General features: G+C 40.0%; 1 protein-coding gene across 1 annotated transcript; it reads right to left on the minus strand.

Annotated features, from left to right (window-relative positions):
• Nucleotides 1–1,950: 1,950 nt before the first annotated feature.
• Nucleotides 1,951–13,163, minus strand: FAM69A (family with sequence similarity 69 member A). Its single transcript, XM_017834979.1, has 5 exons — nt 13,079–13,163; nt 5,601–5,735; nt 5,226–5,333; nt 4,395–4,571; nt 1,951–3,245 (listed from the first exon to the last, which is right to left on the minus strand). The coding sequence occupies exons 1-5, from the start codon at nt 13,130–13,132 to the stop codon at nt 2,433–2,435; spliced, it is 1,287 nt and encodes a 428-aa protein (XP_017690468.1). The 5' UTR covers nt 13,133–13,163; the 3' UTR covers nt 1,951–2,432.
• Nucleotides 13,164–18,770: the final 5,607 nt, after the last annotated feature.

Below are 18,770 nucleotides of genomic sequence, written 5' to 3' on the forward strand. Positions count from 1 at the left end.
AATTCACTTCTGAGTTGCACATACGTGCTTTGTTACAAGGCCTTGATAAGGAAACTTCCCAGACTCCATTGCAGCCACGACACCAGAGACTGTCACTGCTGGGACCAAAGGCCCTCCTTCCCTGGGAGCAGCTCCACTGAGCCCATGGGTGCTCCACTTGCCTCCCCCCCCCCAAAAGACACAGCCACACTAGGTTTCCCTGAGCAGAGTCCAAGACATCACATTCCACAAGGCAATTTATCCTGGCACAGTAACACAACTCGAGACAGCCCCTCCAAGGAGCACTCCCAACCCAAGAACCCCCAGGTCCTACTATCTCAGTTTTATAAGTGCTTTGTTTCCCATTAGACTTACTGAAGTTGTTTGCACAGTTAAAACATGGGTCGAGTAGGCTACCTGAGGAATGTTTTGCTTTAAGATACTGATTGTTGGTGTAAATACTGCTCTTGAAAGAGAAAAGGAGGCCTGTGATTTATTGTAAACAAGTGTTTTGTTCCAACCAAAGCTTCAACTTGATGCAACAGCAATAAATATGAAGGTTCTGTACAACAAATCACATTAAACATGTTTTCCAGTTGTTAACAGCAGGAATCTTCTCTGCCCAAAACCTCTTAGCCATCACTCAGATTTTTTTCACCAAGAACATGACCACTTTACACTTGAGTGCATTGCTGGTTACAAATAGTTATTAGTTTGTGGTTGGAGCACAGTAGCAAGTTTGAGAGAAGAATTAGCATGAGCACAGTATTTCTTAAATTAAAAAGCTGCTGTTCACAAAACAGTACTCTCTTAACCCAAGCTGCATATTATCACATAGGGTATGAAGACGTGACTTTATTGTGGCCCAGTACTTCAGTTTAATCATTCAAAGATTGCATTTAAGACAGGATACCTAAAGCAATTAACCTTTCAGATATTTAAATAAAGCTGAGAATGAATTAAGGGGCCAGGATTCAGAAGTAATATGGATGACCGGCTTTAAAATCATAAGGATTGAGCAACTTTATACCTAAAGCATCTATAAATTAAACATTAACAGATAAGAACTGAGCACAGTATCAAGGTGTTTTATGGATGTCCAATTCTGCAAGATTATGAACATAGATGTAAATCTGAAGAGCAACAAGGGGATAATAAAGGTGGTAGAGTGGTCATGCCATGTGGAGTGCCAGGATCAGATGACGTTTATTTACTCGAGACTTAACAATGACTCATAGATGCTACCAGAAAAAAAAGGATAACAGTAACACACTGCAGCTCACTTACTTTCCAGCTCTTTCCTACCATTTACTATCTCATAGGCTCCAATTTAAGCAATATTCCATGGGCCTGAACAATCCAGCTTCTGTCCAGCAGTTCAGGTCTAGCTCTCACATAAATCTTAATCTATTGCAAGAAGTAAGTAAAAGTCTAGCTAAATTTGGAGGGACAGTAAAGAGTTAAGACTATGCACAACTATTAACTTGTTTCTCAAATTACACAACAGATTCCCACCCTGTGCAAGCTTCCTTTTTTTAATTGGTAGCACACTTCTGCTATCAGTATTTTTGAAAATTAATTAACTTCAGTTTTCATACAATAGCTTAGTCCACAAACTCCTTACTTTTCAAAATTTGCTACACCTTAATTTGGGTTAAAGATTTCAACTGAAATACAACAATTTACAGGTTTTGAAACGGATGCTGGTATTGCTGCTAGACCACATAGATGATTTTAAGAAATAACATTCTAAAATTCTTGGCCCTCACCCTGGTTCACCATACAATGACTTAATTAAGAAGTGTTGAACTACTTAAACATTCAGGATGTAAGCATGAGGTAACAAATGTGTAAACAGAATCTGATTTAAGTCTTATATTACAACCTGTCCATTCTAGAATAAAATTCTAATTTTCCACAGTTAAAAAATTATTAATGTGCAAATTCTGCCATGCCAAGATACTAGTAAACTTCAATCTCACGATTCAGTTTATTCATAACAGCAGCTTGGACTTGAACACATTATTTGCAGTAGTGGTGATTCTTCAGAAAACTACTCGGGATAAAAATCCTTTGCAGGTATTTCACAAGTGAGCAGTGATTTTCACAGAATTGTAAGATGTTCCATCTCTTGATGTGGTGGCACACTGAGTACTTTCATCCTGTTCAAGATCTGACAAAGTGCACAGAACGGTCAAGCATGCAGAGTTTTTGTTTCCATAACACAGCACTGAACACCAGAAGTACTTCTGGCCTCTGCCCCATCATTCAGTGGCATGTTCATTCTTTGAGAAGCCCTGTCATAAGGTACTTACTGAAGGGCAAGAGTGAAAGAACCATTAATAAAATCTGAGTAAAGAAATATCTTTTAAAAAAGGTGCAGATTGTTTTTATCAAATGTGGCAGACCACCTCTAATGGCAGGCATCAATACTCCCTTTGCTGGTGAAGAAGCTAAGAATCATTTGTATGAGAAATTTTCTTCCACAGTAAAGTTTTTAAGTTATTGAGTATTAAAGAATGCTCCATTTCCATCTGATTTGCTGTGACTTTAAGGGCAATACATAAGTACAGTTGTTTTTCTAATTCTTCATGGATATCAGAAGGAGCACCACGAAGCAGATAGTCTTTAAGTAGCTGACAGGCTTTTGCCAAGTTTGGCTGAATTACTTCTGTGGTACATCTCATTTTGCTTTGGTCACATAGTGTTCTACAGTCTGTGCCATAAATGCAGTCCAAATCTGAGTCACACTGACGATCTTTAATTATTTCCTTCAAATTCATTTCTGGCACAATTTTTCTCATGTCCATCATTTTCAAATCATATTTATCGTTATATCCCAAGTTTTTGGCACTTGTATCACACATAAGAAAGTTTCCATAAGGTCCATGAAAAATATCTTCCACAAATTCTAAAAGCCCTATAGCTATTTTTGCCTTTCTTGGCCATGATGGAGTGAACCACTGGTCCATGCTTCTTCTGAAGCCAGAGGGAATGAAAAGTTCTATAATCCATGGAAGGCTGATTCCATAGAGAGAGGTATATTCAACTCTTTCCGTCACATAGAGATCCCCGCAAAAACCCATCAACTTGGGAGTATGTTCTTTATCCTGGAGGATCACCATTAACAGAAACTCCTCTAGCTGCAGAAGTGCCCATGCAGATTTCGCCTCTGGCAAAGAGACTCTGCCATCTTTGTTTCCATCAGCAAAAGACAGGATGAGATTAACCAGTTCTGAAAGATTTCCTTGTTCACCCAATTTTGCCTAAAAGCAACAAGCAAAAAGGATTAAGTATGATTTCATTAACTATCACCAATCCATCTGTCATTCTACTTCCTGTTATCCCGTATGAATAGCATGGTAGTGTATGTTCTAGTTTCCATTGAGTATGGATGTTACAGGACCTGGTATCAGATGCCTGAAGAGCTTCCTTTTTGCTCTGTTTTAATAGGCACTAAGCATATGATCTTGTGAAAGTACGAGTGTTCTCTGCATTTCAAAACGCAAACATTAAAAATCAAACATTATTCTTGGTCAGATCAGTCTTTAGAAAAATTGTATCAACTAGCTTATTCGATATTCTCTTAGAAAGAGTATGCAGAATTCAAATGTTTAGATAAGGTTTAGTTTTCAGCTGGTTAAACCTTACAGGTATAGAGAAATTACTTTATAAACTACATTTTGGCCAACTATAAAAAGTACCAAGACACACTGGGTACAAATCCCATAACCTAAGTGTACTGAAATGCTTAATGTTGTTATTTGATATAATAATGTTATTTGATATAACCACCTCGATTGTGTCAATACACAGAAGCCACTGCTGGAATCAGAACTGTTCCGTTTTCAGCTACCATGAATGCACATGCAAGGGCAAATAGGAGATATGGGAGACATAGGAGCTATGACAATAGCAAGATAATTTTAAGAAAGAAAACCCCAAATCAGAATTAACAAAGCATCAAGGTGATTATATTATGAAAATTCTGGGGTAGCATTAAGGTAATAGAAATAAGCATCACGTGAATGTAACACAGAAAGGACAAGTATGACTGGTCACTCTGGATAGAGAGATTGCTGCTGCTCAGTTAACACAGGAACTCTTCCCAAGAATGAACAGTAATCTCAAAAAAGCACCAAAAAATAAATGTTTTTACCATATTTTCTATACAAATACAAGTCAAGGCTGTAAACATGCAAGATGAATGCCAACTTCCATAATTTAAAAAGTAAGGAAAAAACCTAATAATTAGTTACTTCAAACTTCAAGGTAAGCACCTCTGGGAAAAACTAGTTTTGTGCTGATTATTTTTATAATATGCACTTGAACAAGGCTCGTACAATAGGGTATTCTCTCCAGCTTCAGGAAAATGAGCCTTTCAGTCAAAATAGAATAAATAAGCATATACTTACTTTAAAAAGACCATATACCATTTCTTTGAATTTCTCAACAGTGGTTCCTCTTGTTGGTTTATCAAATAGGACTACTTCCTTCCTTGGTTCTGGGTCAGTACCAAAGTCAAGTTGAGCTGCTTCCTCCATCTGGCATTTTATAACACTTTGCAGATTTCCCCAGATTCCTAAGTACATCTGTGCAGAAAAAGAGGGAAAAATGTAAAAACCACTGTACAAGTCCACCTGAAGACTACCTGTCTTCCAGCCACTGCTTGAGGAGTCAAATGGCAACACAGCTCAGCAAACGGAGTCCTGTGCACAGACAATGCATAGAGCAATTTAACCAATGGCAACCTCAAATACAACACATTGCTGCAGGTACTTAGGAGACACTACACTGGCAAAACACAGCTTCACAAACAGTGTATTGGCATTACTGCCACTGTGCACAGGCTGTTATGAGGCTGCTGCTTCTAGTTGTGAAGCAGGATAGCAGAGCAGCAGTATGCGGTACAAAAGTATGCTTATTCTGTCAAACTGTGGAAGGATCCAGTATATATGTTTCCAAAACACATCTATTATAAAATAATGATATACGCCTCTACATACAGGAATAATCTATACTATTGTATATAGGTGCATATTGTATAAATTAATAGTATGTATTATATCTTCCATGTATAGATATTTTTATGTACATACACACGCTCTGCATGTCACAGCAAATGAAGTTTGAAATAATCTGTATTAAACAGATACAACTTGCTGACACTAAGGTCTTCTTGATGTTCCAGACAATGACATTTCAGTGGGAAATAACAGAACTAGGTTGGATGAGTAAAGCCTTACCTGATTGTTGGGCTTTGTTGACAAACATTTTCCAAAATACAATGTTTCTTTAGCACAAAGACTACTACATGCTGACCCATCAATAACTCCAGTCTTGTATTTATCACACTGAAACAAATATGGAGAAATATATTTAATAAATTGCCTGAGAAAGGAGACAACAACTGCATCTCTTCCAACTCTTGAAAGAAATATCTAAGAAAACAATTTTAATAACTCTACACCAAAATAACGTTGACACAAGTGGTTTTATCTGTAACTGAAGTTGTAATCTTACAATTCAATATGAGAACTTGATTAAATTACACAGGGCACTGACTGAATTGGCAGTGGAATTAGTCAAACACTTTAGAAAGCTATGCTAAATATACTTACTATTATTTTCCTACAGTCATGTCCTCTGCATAGCTCTGTGTAGGTGGAGTACTGAACATACATAACCCAGCTGCCAATAAACACTACTAACCAAGAGATGAAGAGATACTTCACACGCACGTACGACAAACGTACCTAGAGGACACAAAGAGAAAATATGAGTTGCAATTCACTGAGCAGCAGTAAACATGACTTACTATTTCACCTTTAAGGAATTTGACTTCCACAGTGATAAAATAAGCAGCCTACATTACATGGAACATTCGCTTCCTTCAGGGAGCAAAACTGACAGGGGAGGTCAGTTTGACTTATGTAAATGGAAGGAAAATTGAGATATAAATAAATAGAAGAAAAGGTGTCAGACCCTTATAGGGCAAGCCAGACTGCAGGAACCAATTTGATCAAAATCATAAACTCCCAGAGCTCAATCACATGCCTTTTTCTCTAAGACCAGTTACTTTTGTTCCACTCATGGTAAATCAAATCCAACAGATCAGGATTTTTTTCAAAAAATATTCTGTGTTCATGTGTGAATATGCAAGGCAGATATACAAAGAGCATGGTGGATGTCAGGGTCAGGTTCCATGTGCTGAAGTCTCCCTCTCCTTCCTTGAAATTGCACCATTTAATTATGCAAATAAAATTCCTCTGTACTAGCCTCACCTTAAAAAGAAGACAAAATACCACACCTATATGCTTACAACACAAAGCATCACAATCTTCCTTGTAGACCACACTCCTACATGTGAACCAACAGTAGGTGAAAACTTATGGGTTCAGAAATACTGCTCTCACCCCCTAAAGAAGAGAACTGAAATCTTAGTTCCAGCATAGGTGGACTCAGACTCATTGATTCTTTCTTCCAGATCATTTTCTGTATTTAGTAATTTACAATTGTCACCTACTAATTTTTTCTTTCCAGTACTCATCTCAAACCATTTGTTTAGACAGTCTTAGTGTCCCCCTCCCAAACCACACATCCTCTGCTATTCTTTTTCTTCCAGCTATTTCCAGTCTATTTTCATCCAACTCTGCAACACTGGCCTCAGTTCCCATCTTCCTCCACTTTCTGTCTTCCATCTCCAGTAAGTTTCCAGCACTACTCAGCGCCTCATCCACTTCTTCAGTTTCTCCAGCACAACTTTCCTCCTTCAGAATCCTTGTCCTGCCCCTGTACCAAATGCGCTTACCATCCACAAGCATCCTTCTTTCTCAGCTCTGGGAAGCCAGCAGAGGTGGTATGGCAAAGCATTAGGAGAGGGTCTCTCTCCCTGTTCTCGCTTCCAGAACCAAAGGAAAACTGTAAGCAGGGCAGATGGATTCTTTCCCTAGATTAGTTCTTACACCCACACTACACAAAATACACCAAAACAAACCTAGAGATTTACTGCTCCCTAGATCTCTAGGAAACCCAGGATACCAGCTCAGAGGCAGCTCCCCAGCAGAGGGGGCTTTGAACTGAGAGGTGAACCAAAGCAGTAGACCTGGATCAGTTGTGAGCATACAACCAGATCCTTCTCAGTCCATCTACAGAACACAATTCGCTTTTTCTTTGCTCCCTTCATACTTTCTGCTGGTCGAATTACAAATGAATAATTTTAGCACTTACAAACAAGAACTGCTTCAGCACAGTCATGCAGGTTCAATGTCTTCTGTAATAATTTCTCTTTTTTTTTTCTTATATCACCAAAAAATTCATGGTTCCGTAAACATTTTTTGAATCACTAGGTTTCAACCTAGTAATAATACCACTAAGTGCTCTGTAGTTAGTGCCTGAAATTATCTAACTAGGTGAGTCACTCATCTATTTTTACTTTGGCCTAATGTTTCTGTAACTAGATACAACATGAAAAAGAAAGAATTACTTTGCAAAAAGCACCATGAGATACAGAAACATCTAAAGAAAAGTACAAATGGTATTTGTCATTAAAGCACGGTATTTTGATAAAATCAGATCATATTCAATTTTTTGATAACTATGCAAAGAAGGCATGTTTAATCATGAGGTTTTTTGTGCCCATCTTTTTATCAGGATTGACATCTAGTTGACTAGGCAAGCAACTACCTATTATTTCCACTTCCATTCCCTTACCCAAATCCTCTGTCAAAGGTTACCACCACATGCCAGACTCTGTAGAAGCACACACAGTTAGGTGTCATACTCTGCATCACTATTTGCAGGAAAAAAAATTGTTTTCACCGGAAATTTCCAGTAGTCAAACAAATAACAAGCTGGAGCAGCTAAGGTATGGGCACATGCTCACTCTGCCTCTTTAGCTGTAGATACAGTAAACTAAGAGGGGCATCTTGGACTACCCAGCCAACTCCACAGCACTGAGCAAGTACAATTAAGATGTGCCAGGCTGAAATGAGAATGGCCTCACTCAAACCATCCTTAATTTCTTGCCTTTAAATTGTCACAGAGCTAATCTAAAACATTCTATTTTCCATCTAAATATATGCCACCAGTGCATTGTTGTGAACCTAATCTCAGACAAAGGTTCATCCTGTATTTCGTAAAATAAACCCCAAACACAACCATCACACACACAGAACTCCAGCAACAAAACTCTTGAGCATCTAACCTGAAAAGGAGGTATGTTTTTTAACAGCTTATGGTATTAGATCTAAATTTCAGGCAGGGCGTTGGGGAGGGAGGCAGGGGAGAGAAAAAGAAACCATAATCTAACAAAAAATGCCACACGAACAACACCCCCTCTCTCCCCACCCAAGGAAAAAACCACCAAAAATACACAAACCAAACACCAACAAAACTCACACAACACGGATGGTGTTTACAGTTTCAGGTAAGTCCTCTTCCTTCCCACCCAACCTCTCATGGTCTTTCCTCAGCCTAGAGCTGCTGAGATCAAGAAAGAATGGTCTTCCTGAAGCTTCTCACAAAATTTTTCTCTACAAAAGTCTTCTCTTAATAGGATTACTGAAAATCCTAATAAGTTAACTTTCTTCAGTATTTCCCCTACACATAAATAAGGGGAATTCCTGATTCATAGAATCAGGAATTATAGAAAATAAGTGCTAATGATTATCTTTGATTATTTGAAAGATAAGATACAGCGATTTCCTTTAGAGACGGGATTTTGTTATTTTGCATTTTTTAAAACTATTTCTAATAACCCTATTATATGGTAGAACATAAAGCACAGAAAACTACTGATAAAATCCAGGGAAGATAAAAAGAAATACATCTGATAATTTTAGGCAAAGCTGTTTCACATATAAAAACTGCTTGGGAACCCAAGCTTCAGGGACAACAAACCCTCTACGTTTCTCAGTGTTTCTTGCTGAAACTTTCCATGAACCTTTATAACACTAAACTTTAAACCAATGTGCTATTTAATGCAAATCTGTATTAATCACATACCATTTAGTACAACCTCAGAGACCAGCAGTGGCCTGCAGGCTTCAGGACCACTGCAGAATATCGACCATATTTTTGTACAGAATAATGTATATATGGGTTTATCCAAATTTGTCCTCCTTCTCAGGCAGAAATCAAATGCGTTTGAGACAGAAAATCCTTCCCAAATGCCATCTGACTACATTACATATTTGGCAAGAAGTTCCAGAGAAGCAAGGTTTATTTTGAGCTCAGCACTGTGCCAATGCAGTCGTGTAGCTTTTGACTTGCAAAAGCCATTCTGCCAGTTCAGAGCATGGACAACAGCATTCATCTGCTTACAGACAACCACAAGCTTTCACTCTCTGATTCAAGGGGAATTACTTTTCTAAGGACTTCCTTATCACATTCAGCAAAAGGACTGTTCATTATTTGATTTCTTCCCATACATTCCTCCTATCCAATTTCTATTTCCTCCCCACAATCAGCCTGTGAGTGTAGACACACTTAGTCCACTTCATCCAGCATGTGCACGTGCTGCATGTGCAGCAGGGACAGGATTTACCGAGCCTGGTTTGGTCACGTGCACTAATGCACCCACAGTGCAGAGGACTCACTGCACATATGCCATGCACGTCACTGGAACACATTTCTGAGCAAGGAGTCCCAGTGTTGCATTTAGGGAGCAACACATACAGACAGACTCCATTTGAAATCGTGACAAACTGCTAGGAAACTTGTAATAAGAACATATTCAGGGCAACGGGAGGACAGAGTTCCAAAAGTATCAAAAAGGAAGAAAGTGTTCAAACTCAGGAAACAATTTCTCTTTTCAACTTCACTCTTCCACCAAGACGCTTAAATATGAGCCAGGGAACACAAGAATGAGGGAAAGCACTTGTAATGCTTGATGTTTCAGAGTCAACTTCTTCCATCACTTGTATATTCTGCTAAGTCATGTGCATTGAATAATAATTAGACATTCATCCCCTGAAATAGAACTGGAAAACCACTTCTGGCAAAACTCAAGCCTGGATGAACTCCAAAGCATATGGAGAGTAGTGAATCAACATGCAACATAACTTGACAGTTTTTTGTTAAGTGTACTTTTTATTTAAAACACTTTTATGGTTAAAGAGTATGAAAGCATTTCTTTGTTTAGTAGTACAGAGAGCTTAATTCTGCAAAGTATTCCAGATAACCATAGTGCACTTATCTCCTCCAAATCAGAGCTGTTTACTCCATTTGTTTTACACACTAGCAACAAAAAAGGACTGATAAAAAAATGGAGGCCAATCATGTTAGAAATCCTCTTTTGTTCTCTGTTCAGGTTGGTTTGTGGATCACGGGATGCACTTCAGGTATGCTGACATGATGTCTGAGAGCATTAGCCCACACTGTCTTGGATGCCATGTAATGGACATGTTCACATCTTTAAGAGCACAAGTGAATTCTTAAGATTATGCCAGTGTCTTGAATTATTTTGTATCCTGAGTAACTAAACTGAGTAAACAGAGCTGAGGTATCTTTTGAAATAAAATAGTGATCAAGACGGAAAATGGGATCTCTCTCCTTAAAAGGTTAAACAAAACGGATTAAAATCTTAAAGCAAAGAGATGATACAGGAAATTTCTGTTATGTGTGGCTTTAAACTTGCTTATTCTTTGGCCCTTCAAAGACAGTCTCTTGTACATTACTTAAGTCCATGGGGCACTTCTAAAGAGTCTGAAAACTTGAACCTCTAGAGGCCAGAAAGTTTCCAAGCATGCAAGTGCTCTTTACATGATTACTGTCGTGAGCAACCCTGCTGGCTTGTCCTCTGCCTCACAATACAATTGGTAACTACAGCTATCAGAAGGAACTTCAGGTCAATGTCTCCTAAATTTGGGACACTAATCTCTCTTTATAAAACACAAAATCCCAGTGTTAATCACCCAACTGAAAAATCCTATAAATATAATTAGATTACTTTTTTGTGATCTTTAGTAGCATTCAAAAGTTTGTCAGTTTTTACAGTATTTTTGGGTATTTTTTGCTATTATTACATTACCTACAGATCTAGCATTCTGCATAAAAGCTGAAGAGCAAGTAAATTTGCCACAGACTATCTGTTGCAAACCAATTCATAACATCCTGCTCCTAGTACAACAGAAAAACCAGAACAGGTATTAAATTTTGTCTCACAGAACCTGATGTTCTGTCAAGACATTTCACAACAGTTTTCTAGGAGTCTGGAACACCAGCCATCAAAAGCTGGAATTCACTCAGTGATAACCTTCCACTGTACAAACACCTTCCCCACTGTGCTACTTGAAATGCTGCATAGAAATACTACACAAATCTTTTATCTTGCTCAGAGGCCTCAGTGAGTTAAGTCTAACATTTACTTAGAGAGCACTGGCTTCTTTAGAGACAAATCCCCATAAAGCACTCAGCAATTAGTGCAGTTAAACCATGACTACATTTGTCAAGCACCAACAGTAATGTGCAGTGACAAGAGAAGCCAATATATTGATAGCTTGCTGCCATTCCACAGATACATCAAACATCAACATAGCAGCTAACACTAACACAGAAAAATATGTTTATGTTCACAAAACCACTATTTTAGATCTCCTAAAACAAATCTGTAGAATATTCAAAAGCAGCTTCCAGTATAAAAAAGCACAGTCAGAAATATTTTTTTAATCTGCAATAGAAACAAAAATTTAGCTTCTTTGGCTTTTCTAATAAATAATTTCGCTGTCTTCCTGTTTCTCAGTGGACCTCAAAATAACGTATTTTGCTTGGAAGGCCTTAAATTAAATTTTGAGAAGAAAAGAGAACAATGTAATCAGACATCCCCATATAATGATCAGAGAGAGGTTATCAAGGCAAGGAGGCAAACAATTTGGAAAACCCTAATTTGAATGGTAGTATATAGATTACAAATTCATTTTTACTTGTATTGAAGGCTTTCCGCTATAGGAATCCAAATGCTTTACAAATGTAAATTCAGTAAATAGATCTACAGTAATCTTTTCCGGTCTAAAGCCCAAGTAGTACTGACCCAGATTTGCAGATATGTACCATAAAACAAATACTGAAGAGGGTAAGATTATACTATATCGGCATGCTTTTCCTTAAACATTATACCCTCTTCTGGGCACTTCCAAAACCAGAGTAAGACTGGAAAAGTTCCAGATAAGAAGAAACTAAAACATTCAAGATTTTAAAATGCATCAAAACAAAGTATAAATTCTTTTAATACAATGGTCACGAAGCATATCAACAGATGATGAACACGTAAGTAGCATATATAAGTAAATATTTCTCTGCTCCAACTTAACAAATACTCATTTTAGTTACAATTTATTTAAAATACTATCCAATCGATAAAAAGGAAACCCAGAGGACACCTATCAAGAAACCACAGGGTCATATCTGACTGACATTTTACAGCAGAACTTTCCACTACACGACAGATACAGCACTTCCAACCAATACGTCACTACTCAGGTAACTTAAGTAATGCAAACGTGTACTTGTATACGTAAATACAGAAGTCTGTCTACGAACACACACACAATGCATGGAGCAATTACCTACTGGGCAGCAGAAGAAAAGTGCCCGACACCAATTTTTTTAGAACACGTGAAAAAATGAGTCTGCTCTATTCCCCCCGCTGACAGGACGGGTGCCCGCGGCAGCGGCGATAGGTGTAAAGGCGGGACGTGGAGAGGGCTCCCCGGGCCCGGCGGTGCCGCAGGTGTGGCTGCCCCGCTGACAATCCCCCGAGAGCGCGGGGCCATCGCGGACCGGCCGCGGCGTAACAGGTCCCGCGGCGCTCGGGGAGGGCGCTCCGCGCACCGCCAAGGCCCGACCCGCCCGGCGGGGGCGGCGAGAGACACCGCGGCCCGGGGGCCGCCGCCACCTGCTCTGGTGCCCCAACACCCGCCCCAGCCCCGGAGCCGCCACCGCCCGCGGGCCGAGCCCCGGCCGCCGCCAGGCGCCGGCGGGAGGGAGCGGCGGCCGCGCCGGGCCGGGGGGAGCGGCGAGAGCCCTGCGGGGGGCGCCCGCTCCGGAGGGAACTTGGCGGGGAGAGACGGGCGCCGGCACCGGCCCCTCGCCGGCCTACCTGCGCGGAGTGGGGCTTTCTCAGCCAGGCCCCCGGGAAGAGCCGCCTCGCCATGGCAATCACACATCCCCGCAGCGGGCGGCGGTCGGAGGCGGAGCGGCGAGGAGCGCTCCCCCGCCTGCCGCTGCAGCCGCGCCGCCGGCTCCCCGGGGCTCGGCACGGCGAGGCAAGCGCTGCCTCGGGCACCGGCGGCCGCCGAGAGACGACGGCTGTCAGCGGGCAGGGCGGCCGGGCAGGCAGCTGCCGCCGCACAAGCCGCTCACGCCGCTGCTCGAAGGAGTCGAACGCAGCAGCTGAGAGGGGGCGAGGCGGGGCGGAGGGGGCGAAGGCGGGGAGCCCCCGCCCCGCCGGTCGGCGCTCAGCGCGTTGGCCGTGCCCGCCCCGAGCCTCCGGGGCTGTCCCGGCCCGTCTTCCCGCTCCAGGGCCGTGCGGGCCTCGTGGAGCCGACAGCCACCCCCGGGTTCCGCTCCTGTCTGCCAGAAGGCGCTCGGGCGCTGTCTGGGGACAATTATGGAGAAGTCAGTTAATAAAAAACGTGTGTCGTTGATTGCGAACAGGCTCCTATCATTCACTGGGCAGGGTATTAAAAACAGCTGTAGGCTTGTTGCAGCCTTAAAAAAAAGAAAAAAAAAAGAGGAGTCTTTCCTTCGAAATAAGGAAGGGGCGTTTGCCTGGGCCCATGTTAACACACAGAAGGGAATTCTTTACTATGAGGGTGGTGCGGCAGAGAATAAGTTGCTCAGGGAAGCTGTGGTTGCCCTGTGCCTCGAAGTGTCCAAGGCCAAGTTGGATGGGGCTCTGAGCAACCTGCCATGGCAAGAGGGTTGGAACTGGATTATCTTTAATTATCTGGGTCCCTTCCAACCCAAGCCACTCTATGATTCTACGCTAGTGCCATAAAGTGAGGGAAAAGTTATGAATTTCTTCTTCGCCAGAGGATTTCTCAACCCTTCATGCACTGTGGGAAGTCTCAGTCCAATTGAAATTTGTGGGAACACTGTTAACTTCAAATAAAATAGCCCTTTCTTATGCAAAGTTTGATTTTTGTCCAGCCTTCTTGTTTTTGTGACTTGATTGTGACTCCTTTTAGCGTGGGGGCTATGTGGCGTATAGGGCCTATGGAGTCCTTGAGGCCTATGAGACCCAGAAGGCCTATGGGGAGTCAAAGTCAGAAGCTGGGAGTTTCCAGTTCTGATGCTTTTTGTCTGTGAGACTTTGGGCACAAATATTATGCCATGGTGTGGGCATAAAATGAGATGAATGTAGCACATTATGTCTTTGGGTGTTCAGTGCAGAAGGCAGCTTTGATGAAAAGATTGGTCACAAAAATACTACTGTAAGGATAAGCTGCCATTTTTTGGCAGGGCTTACTTTTACAGAAAGATGTGTCTGTGGCTGATTTTTGAATAATATAATCACTGCCAGAGTGACCCTGAAGTATAAATCTGAAAATTAATTAGTAAGATTTGGCACTCCTGTAAAAACAATCCTGGTTTTAAAAACAGCCAGTGACTCTCATGGTATGGAGGTTTTCTTCTCTTCCTCTTCAGGAGACCCAGATGGCTGCACTTTCTGCATCACCTCCCACTACAGTTCAGTGATTTGCATGAGTTTAGCTTGATTACAGACATGAAATGGAACAGCTACACAAGAGGATGCCACAGAGCAAACAGTTTAACATTTTGCTGAATAATCGCAAGCCCTTACTTCATCCAGTGCTCTATGCCAACCCTTGGAATGACAGGCTGGGAGTAATTGTGAAATGTGGGTCTCCCATATGGCTGGTAAGGATCTAAATGTCTTGTTCCTGTTACATCTAGATCCAAACAGTTCCTGGCATATGTTCATTAGGGGATATATTTTTCACTTAGTACATGAGATCTTCATCATTTGTGAGATGCGTTATTCCAGCACTAAAGTACTCTTTGTGCCCAGGCTTTGCCAAATGCTAAAAAATGAGGCTAAATCAGCCTTTTTGAGTTACCTGTTAAATTCCCAGTTAAGCCTCAGTAGAGGCAACTCCCATAAAAAGCTAAGGCCGCGTAAGGCAGAACAGTAACAGAAAAGGTCTAACATGCACTGACTTGGCATTCTCTGGTTGTGCAAAACCAAAGAAATATTCTAAAACTGGGGAGCAGATGCAGAAAACCCACGCAGGTAGAATATGTCATATTGATGTATTATTTACTGTACAGCCTTTCAGTTCTGCAGTTCACGCCTTACCCATTTTTGTATGCCAATGCCAAAACTTTGGCATATCTTAATGTCCAATCAGTGGACATTATGCTGATTTATTGCTACCTATTAATATTTAAGTTTCCTATCCAGCTATAAAAACACTGAATGTTGTTATTGTAGTGATGTAGGGTTTGTGTATAAGGTAGAAATCAACTGCTAATTATACAAGTGCAACATTTGACACTCACAGTGTCAAAAGGTAAATGTGGTTTCTTAATACCTTCTTACCTTCATCTGCAGTTCTATGAGAACTTGGAGCCTATTACACATTAAGAATAACTCAGAAAAATCAAAGAATGGTTGCGGATGCTGAAGTCTCCAGGAATTCTGAACATATAAGAAATGAAAATGTGAGACAAATGAAAATATTGAAAAACTACAGAGAAGAATCTGATTTCTTCAAGATAGTATAACATGCACCTTTAAAAATATAATAAAGAATTTTATCCAAATTCAAGGAAAGTTTCTTTTACTTGAGCAAGAAATACAGGTTTTAACATTAAATGACATTAATATTAAATGAATTAACGTTAGCTTATTGCAATGGTGCTGGACTTGCTTCTTTCAGTTATTTGAAGCAGGTGCCCCCACATACTGATTTAACTGGAATGCTATCATAAGAGACTCCATGGGGAATCCTCAGGGTTCACACATTCTCCCCACCATCATATTATATGCAGGGAGCCTCTGGCTAATGTTAATAATCACAAGACTTCTAATGTTAATAATCACAAGACTTCTGATGTTGATAATCACAAAATTTCTCTGTCTCACAGCAGCTTTGCCAACTTCCAGTCTGCCTAGCATGGCATCCTAGATCAGTGCTCTTTTTCTTTGGATAGGCCTAAGAAATATTCTATGATCCTGAGCAGTTGCCACAGTTTTAAAATATTACAGCACTAGTAGGAATGAAATTCCTTAACATTTGCCATTTAATTAACCTTTAATAAGTGTATTTACACAATATATAACATTACAATAAGTTAAAATTACCTGCATTTTCTACATGAAGCCTAGAAAAATTTAGAGATTTCTCTCTTTTTCTATTACTCAGCTATCTATTTGCTAAGAGATCTATCTAGGAGTGTGGTTTTTATACACACTATACTTCCTTAGGCCTGTCTTTGTGGATGAGAATGAAGATCTGGGGACCCATCCAACCTTTAGACCTAAAACTTTCCCTCATGCTCCCTTTGTAGTGAGATTCTGTTTCCTTCCCCTCTACAAATTTCTGTGAATTCTGACTTAATCAGTGTGTTAACTTTAATTTTGTCCTAATAGATTGTTTTCTATCACATTCAGATTTTTACAAATGCTAATGCTTCTATTACATGAATAGGTGGAGCCATCTTTTACCCGGAAAGCAGACACAGCCTGTTAAGGATTCCCTTGTGGCTTAACTTGGTATAAACAAATCATTAATCTATTTGAGGAAACAGACTCTTCCAGCCAGCAAGTTTCATTTTTAAGGCTGTATTTACATGGTCAGTTAAATCTCACAAATCCACCCTGCTACAGAAGCAGATGCTGTCACCTTCTCTTGCTGTTGGTACCTACCTTCTCCCTTGGGTTGGCACAACCATTTCTGTTGTATAAAGGACTAGATCAAAGATCTGAACTAAAAATTAATCTTGATTCTTTTTTCCTCTGAGTTACGTTAGAGGCAGTCCAATTCCTTTCATCAGTGGCTTGGATTTAATGCTACAGTAAACTGGCTGTTTGTAACTACTGAAACCTTTATCTTATTTAAACACATATCTGTATAAAAAAAATCGTGTTTTAATAGAGTCCGATAAATTATATAAATGTGTGTGACTCATTTGTAGCTCTTGACTGAGATTAGATACAACCACTGTTATTAAACATTCAGAGAGACTGATTAATTTGAGATACAAGGATTTACTTTAAGAGACACAATGTCTGTTCTATTTTGTTATACTTTTTAAAATGCAAAATGTACTAGAAAACATTGCAGTAAATAGGTCTTAATAACATAACATGTTTAGAGTAAATATAAATCCAGAATAGAAAGCTTTATATGTTACAGTCCTGTATACATTAGAGGACTGAAAAAACTCCAGAAATACTGTGCTCAGAAGAAAAGATTTGAAGGTGGTCATTATTTCAGTAATAGTCAATTGTAAGCAAAGGCTAAACAGCAGTTCACATTTGTGTTTGTATTGTTTCAAAGTCTACAAAGACAACACAGTTCAGGTTCAATCAACCAATAAAATTAAGGTTCATTGTACATATTTGTCTTTCAAGGCTATTTCCTCTATAATTGTAAGAGTTATGAGGTTCAAGAATTTTTCTCCAGATTAATTGAAGTTATATGTTAAAATGCATGGTGAGTACACTTGCTAAGATTAATCTATTTCTGGTTTGGAAAGTCTTTTATCATTTTCAGAGAACTTATTTTTGTTAATGACTTTAAAATGTATCCAGCTTTCAACATGGTTATTTAATTATCCAGGCTGTTTTCTTCTTTGAATTAGTGGCAAAATAAAGTTATAATCCTCTATGAACTTCTATTCACACTATTTGAAGTAAAATACTTCTTTGTTCTGTTTATTTTATGCTCATGGTAGTCATCTGTTAAAAAACACAAACATTTTTATAATAGAAATGTTAGAGTCTTATTCCTATTTATGGACTTTCCCGTAAAGATAAACAGTCTAGTTGGCATTTTCTTAATGCCCTACTCCCATTTCCTAAAAATTCTTCCCCTGAATTAGCACTTCCATCTTCTTGCTTACTTTATAAGGTAGCTCAGAGAGCCGGGAAACATCCAAGTTCTAGCCCACACTCTTTGAAAAATCCTCTAGGCCCTAAATACTGGATTCCAGTACTGAAGCCAGTACGTGCTGATATAAGAAGGTCAATGATGAGAAGGATATGTTGGCAGAATTCTATTCAGAAAGAAGACTTTAATTTTTAACTCCTAAGGAAGTTTAGCATTGGAACAAACTACCTGGCAAGGTAGTACCTTTTTCAGCAAGTGGTGCACTTAATTAAGAGCTCTGACTGAGATGCAAAGAGGAAAAGAGCTGCAATGGTTTAATGCATTGCAACTCCCAGCTGTCCTGCCATCCCCCCTGCCGGAGGACATTCCCTCAACAGAACTGTTTCAGTTCACAGTTGAGCACATTTGCTTTAATTGCCTGAGAAGACAGTTCACACTAAAATGCTAGACTATGAACCTCAGCTAGTGAGGTACAGCTCTGCCCTGCCTTCTGCCAGCTATGATATGGAGGAGAAAAATGGGCAGAAGAGCAACTACAGACAACAGAGCTGCTGTGTGAAGCCCTTTCCTCGCTCATCCTCTACTACTTACACCTACTCCTGTGCTGTTCTCTCACTTCTGCCATGCAACTCTGTGTAGCTGAATGGTGAGCTGTTAAAGTAACATCAAAAAAGAAAAAAGCCACATCAGTTCTCTGTTTTGATTCTGCAT

The sequence above is a fragment of the Lepidothrix coronata genome, unplaced genomic scaffold (genome assembly GCF_001604755.1).
Source record: "Lepidothrix coronata isolate B3197 unplaced genomic scaffold, Lepidothrix_coronata-1.0 Scaffold247, whole genome shotgun sequence".
Lineage (NCBI taxonomy): Eukaryota > Metazoa > Chordata > Aves > Passeriformes > Pipridae > Lepidothrix > Lepidothrix coronata.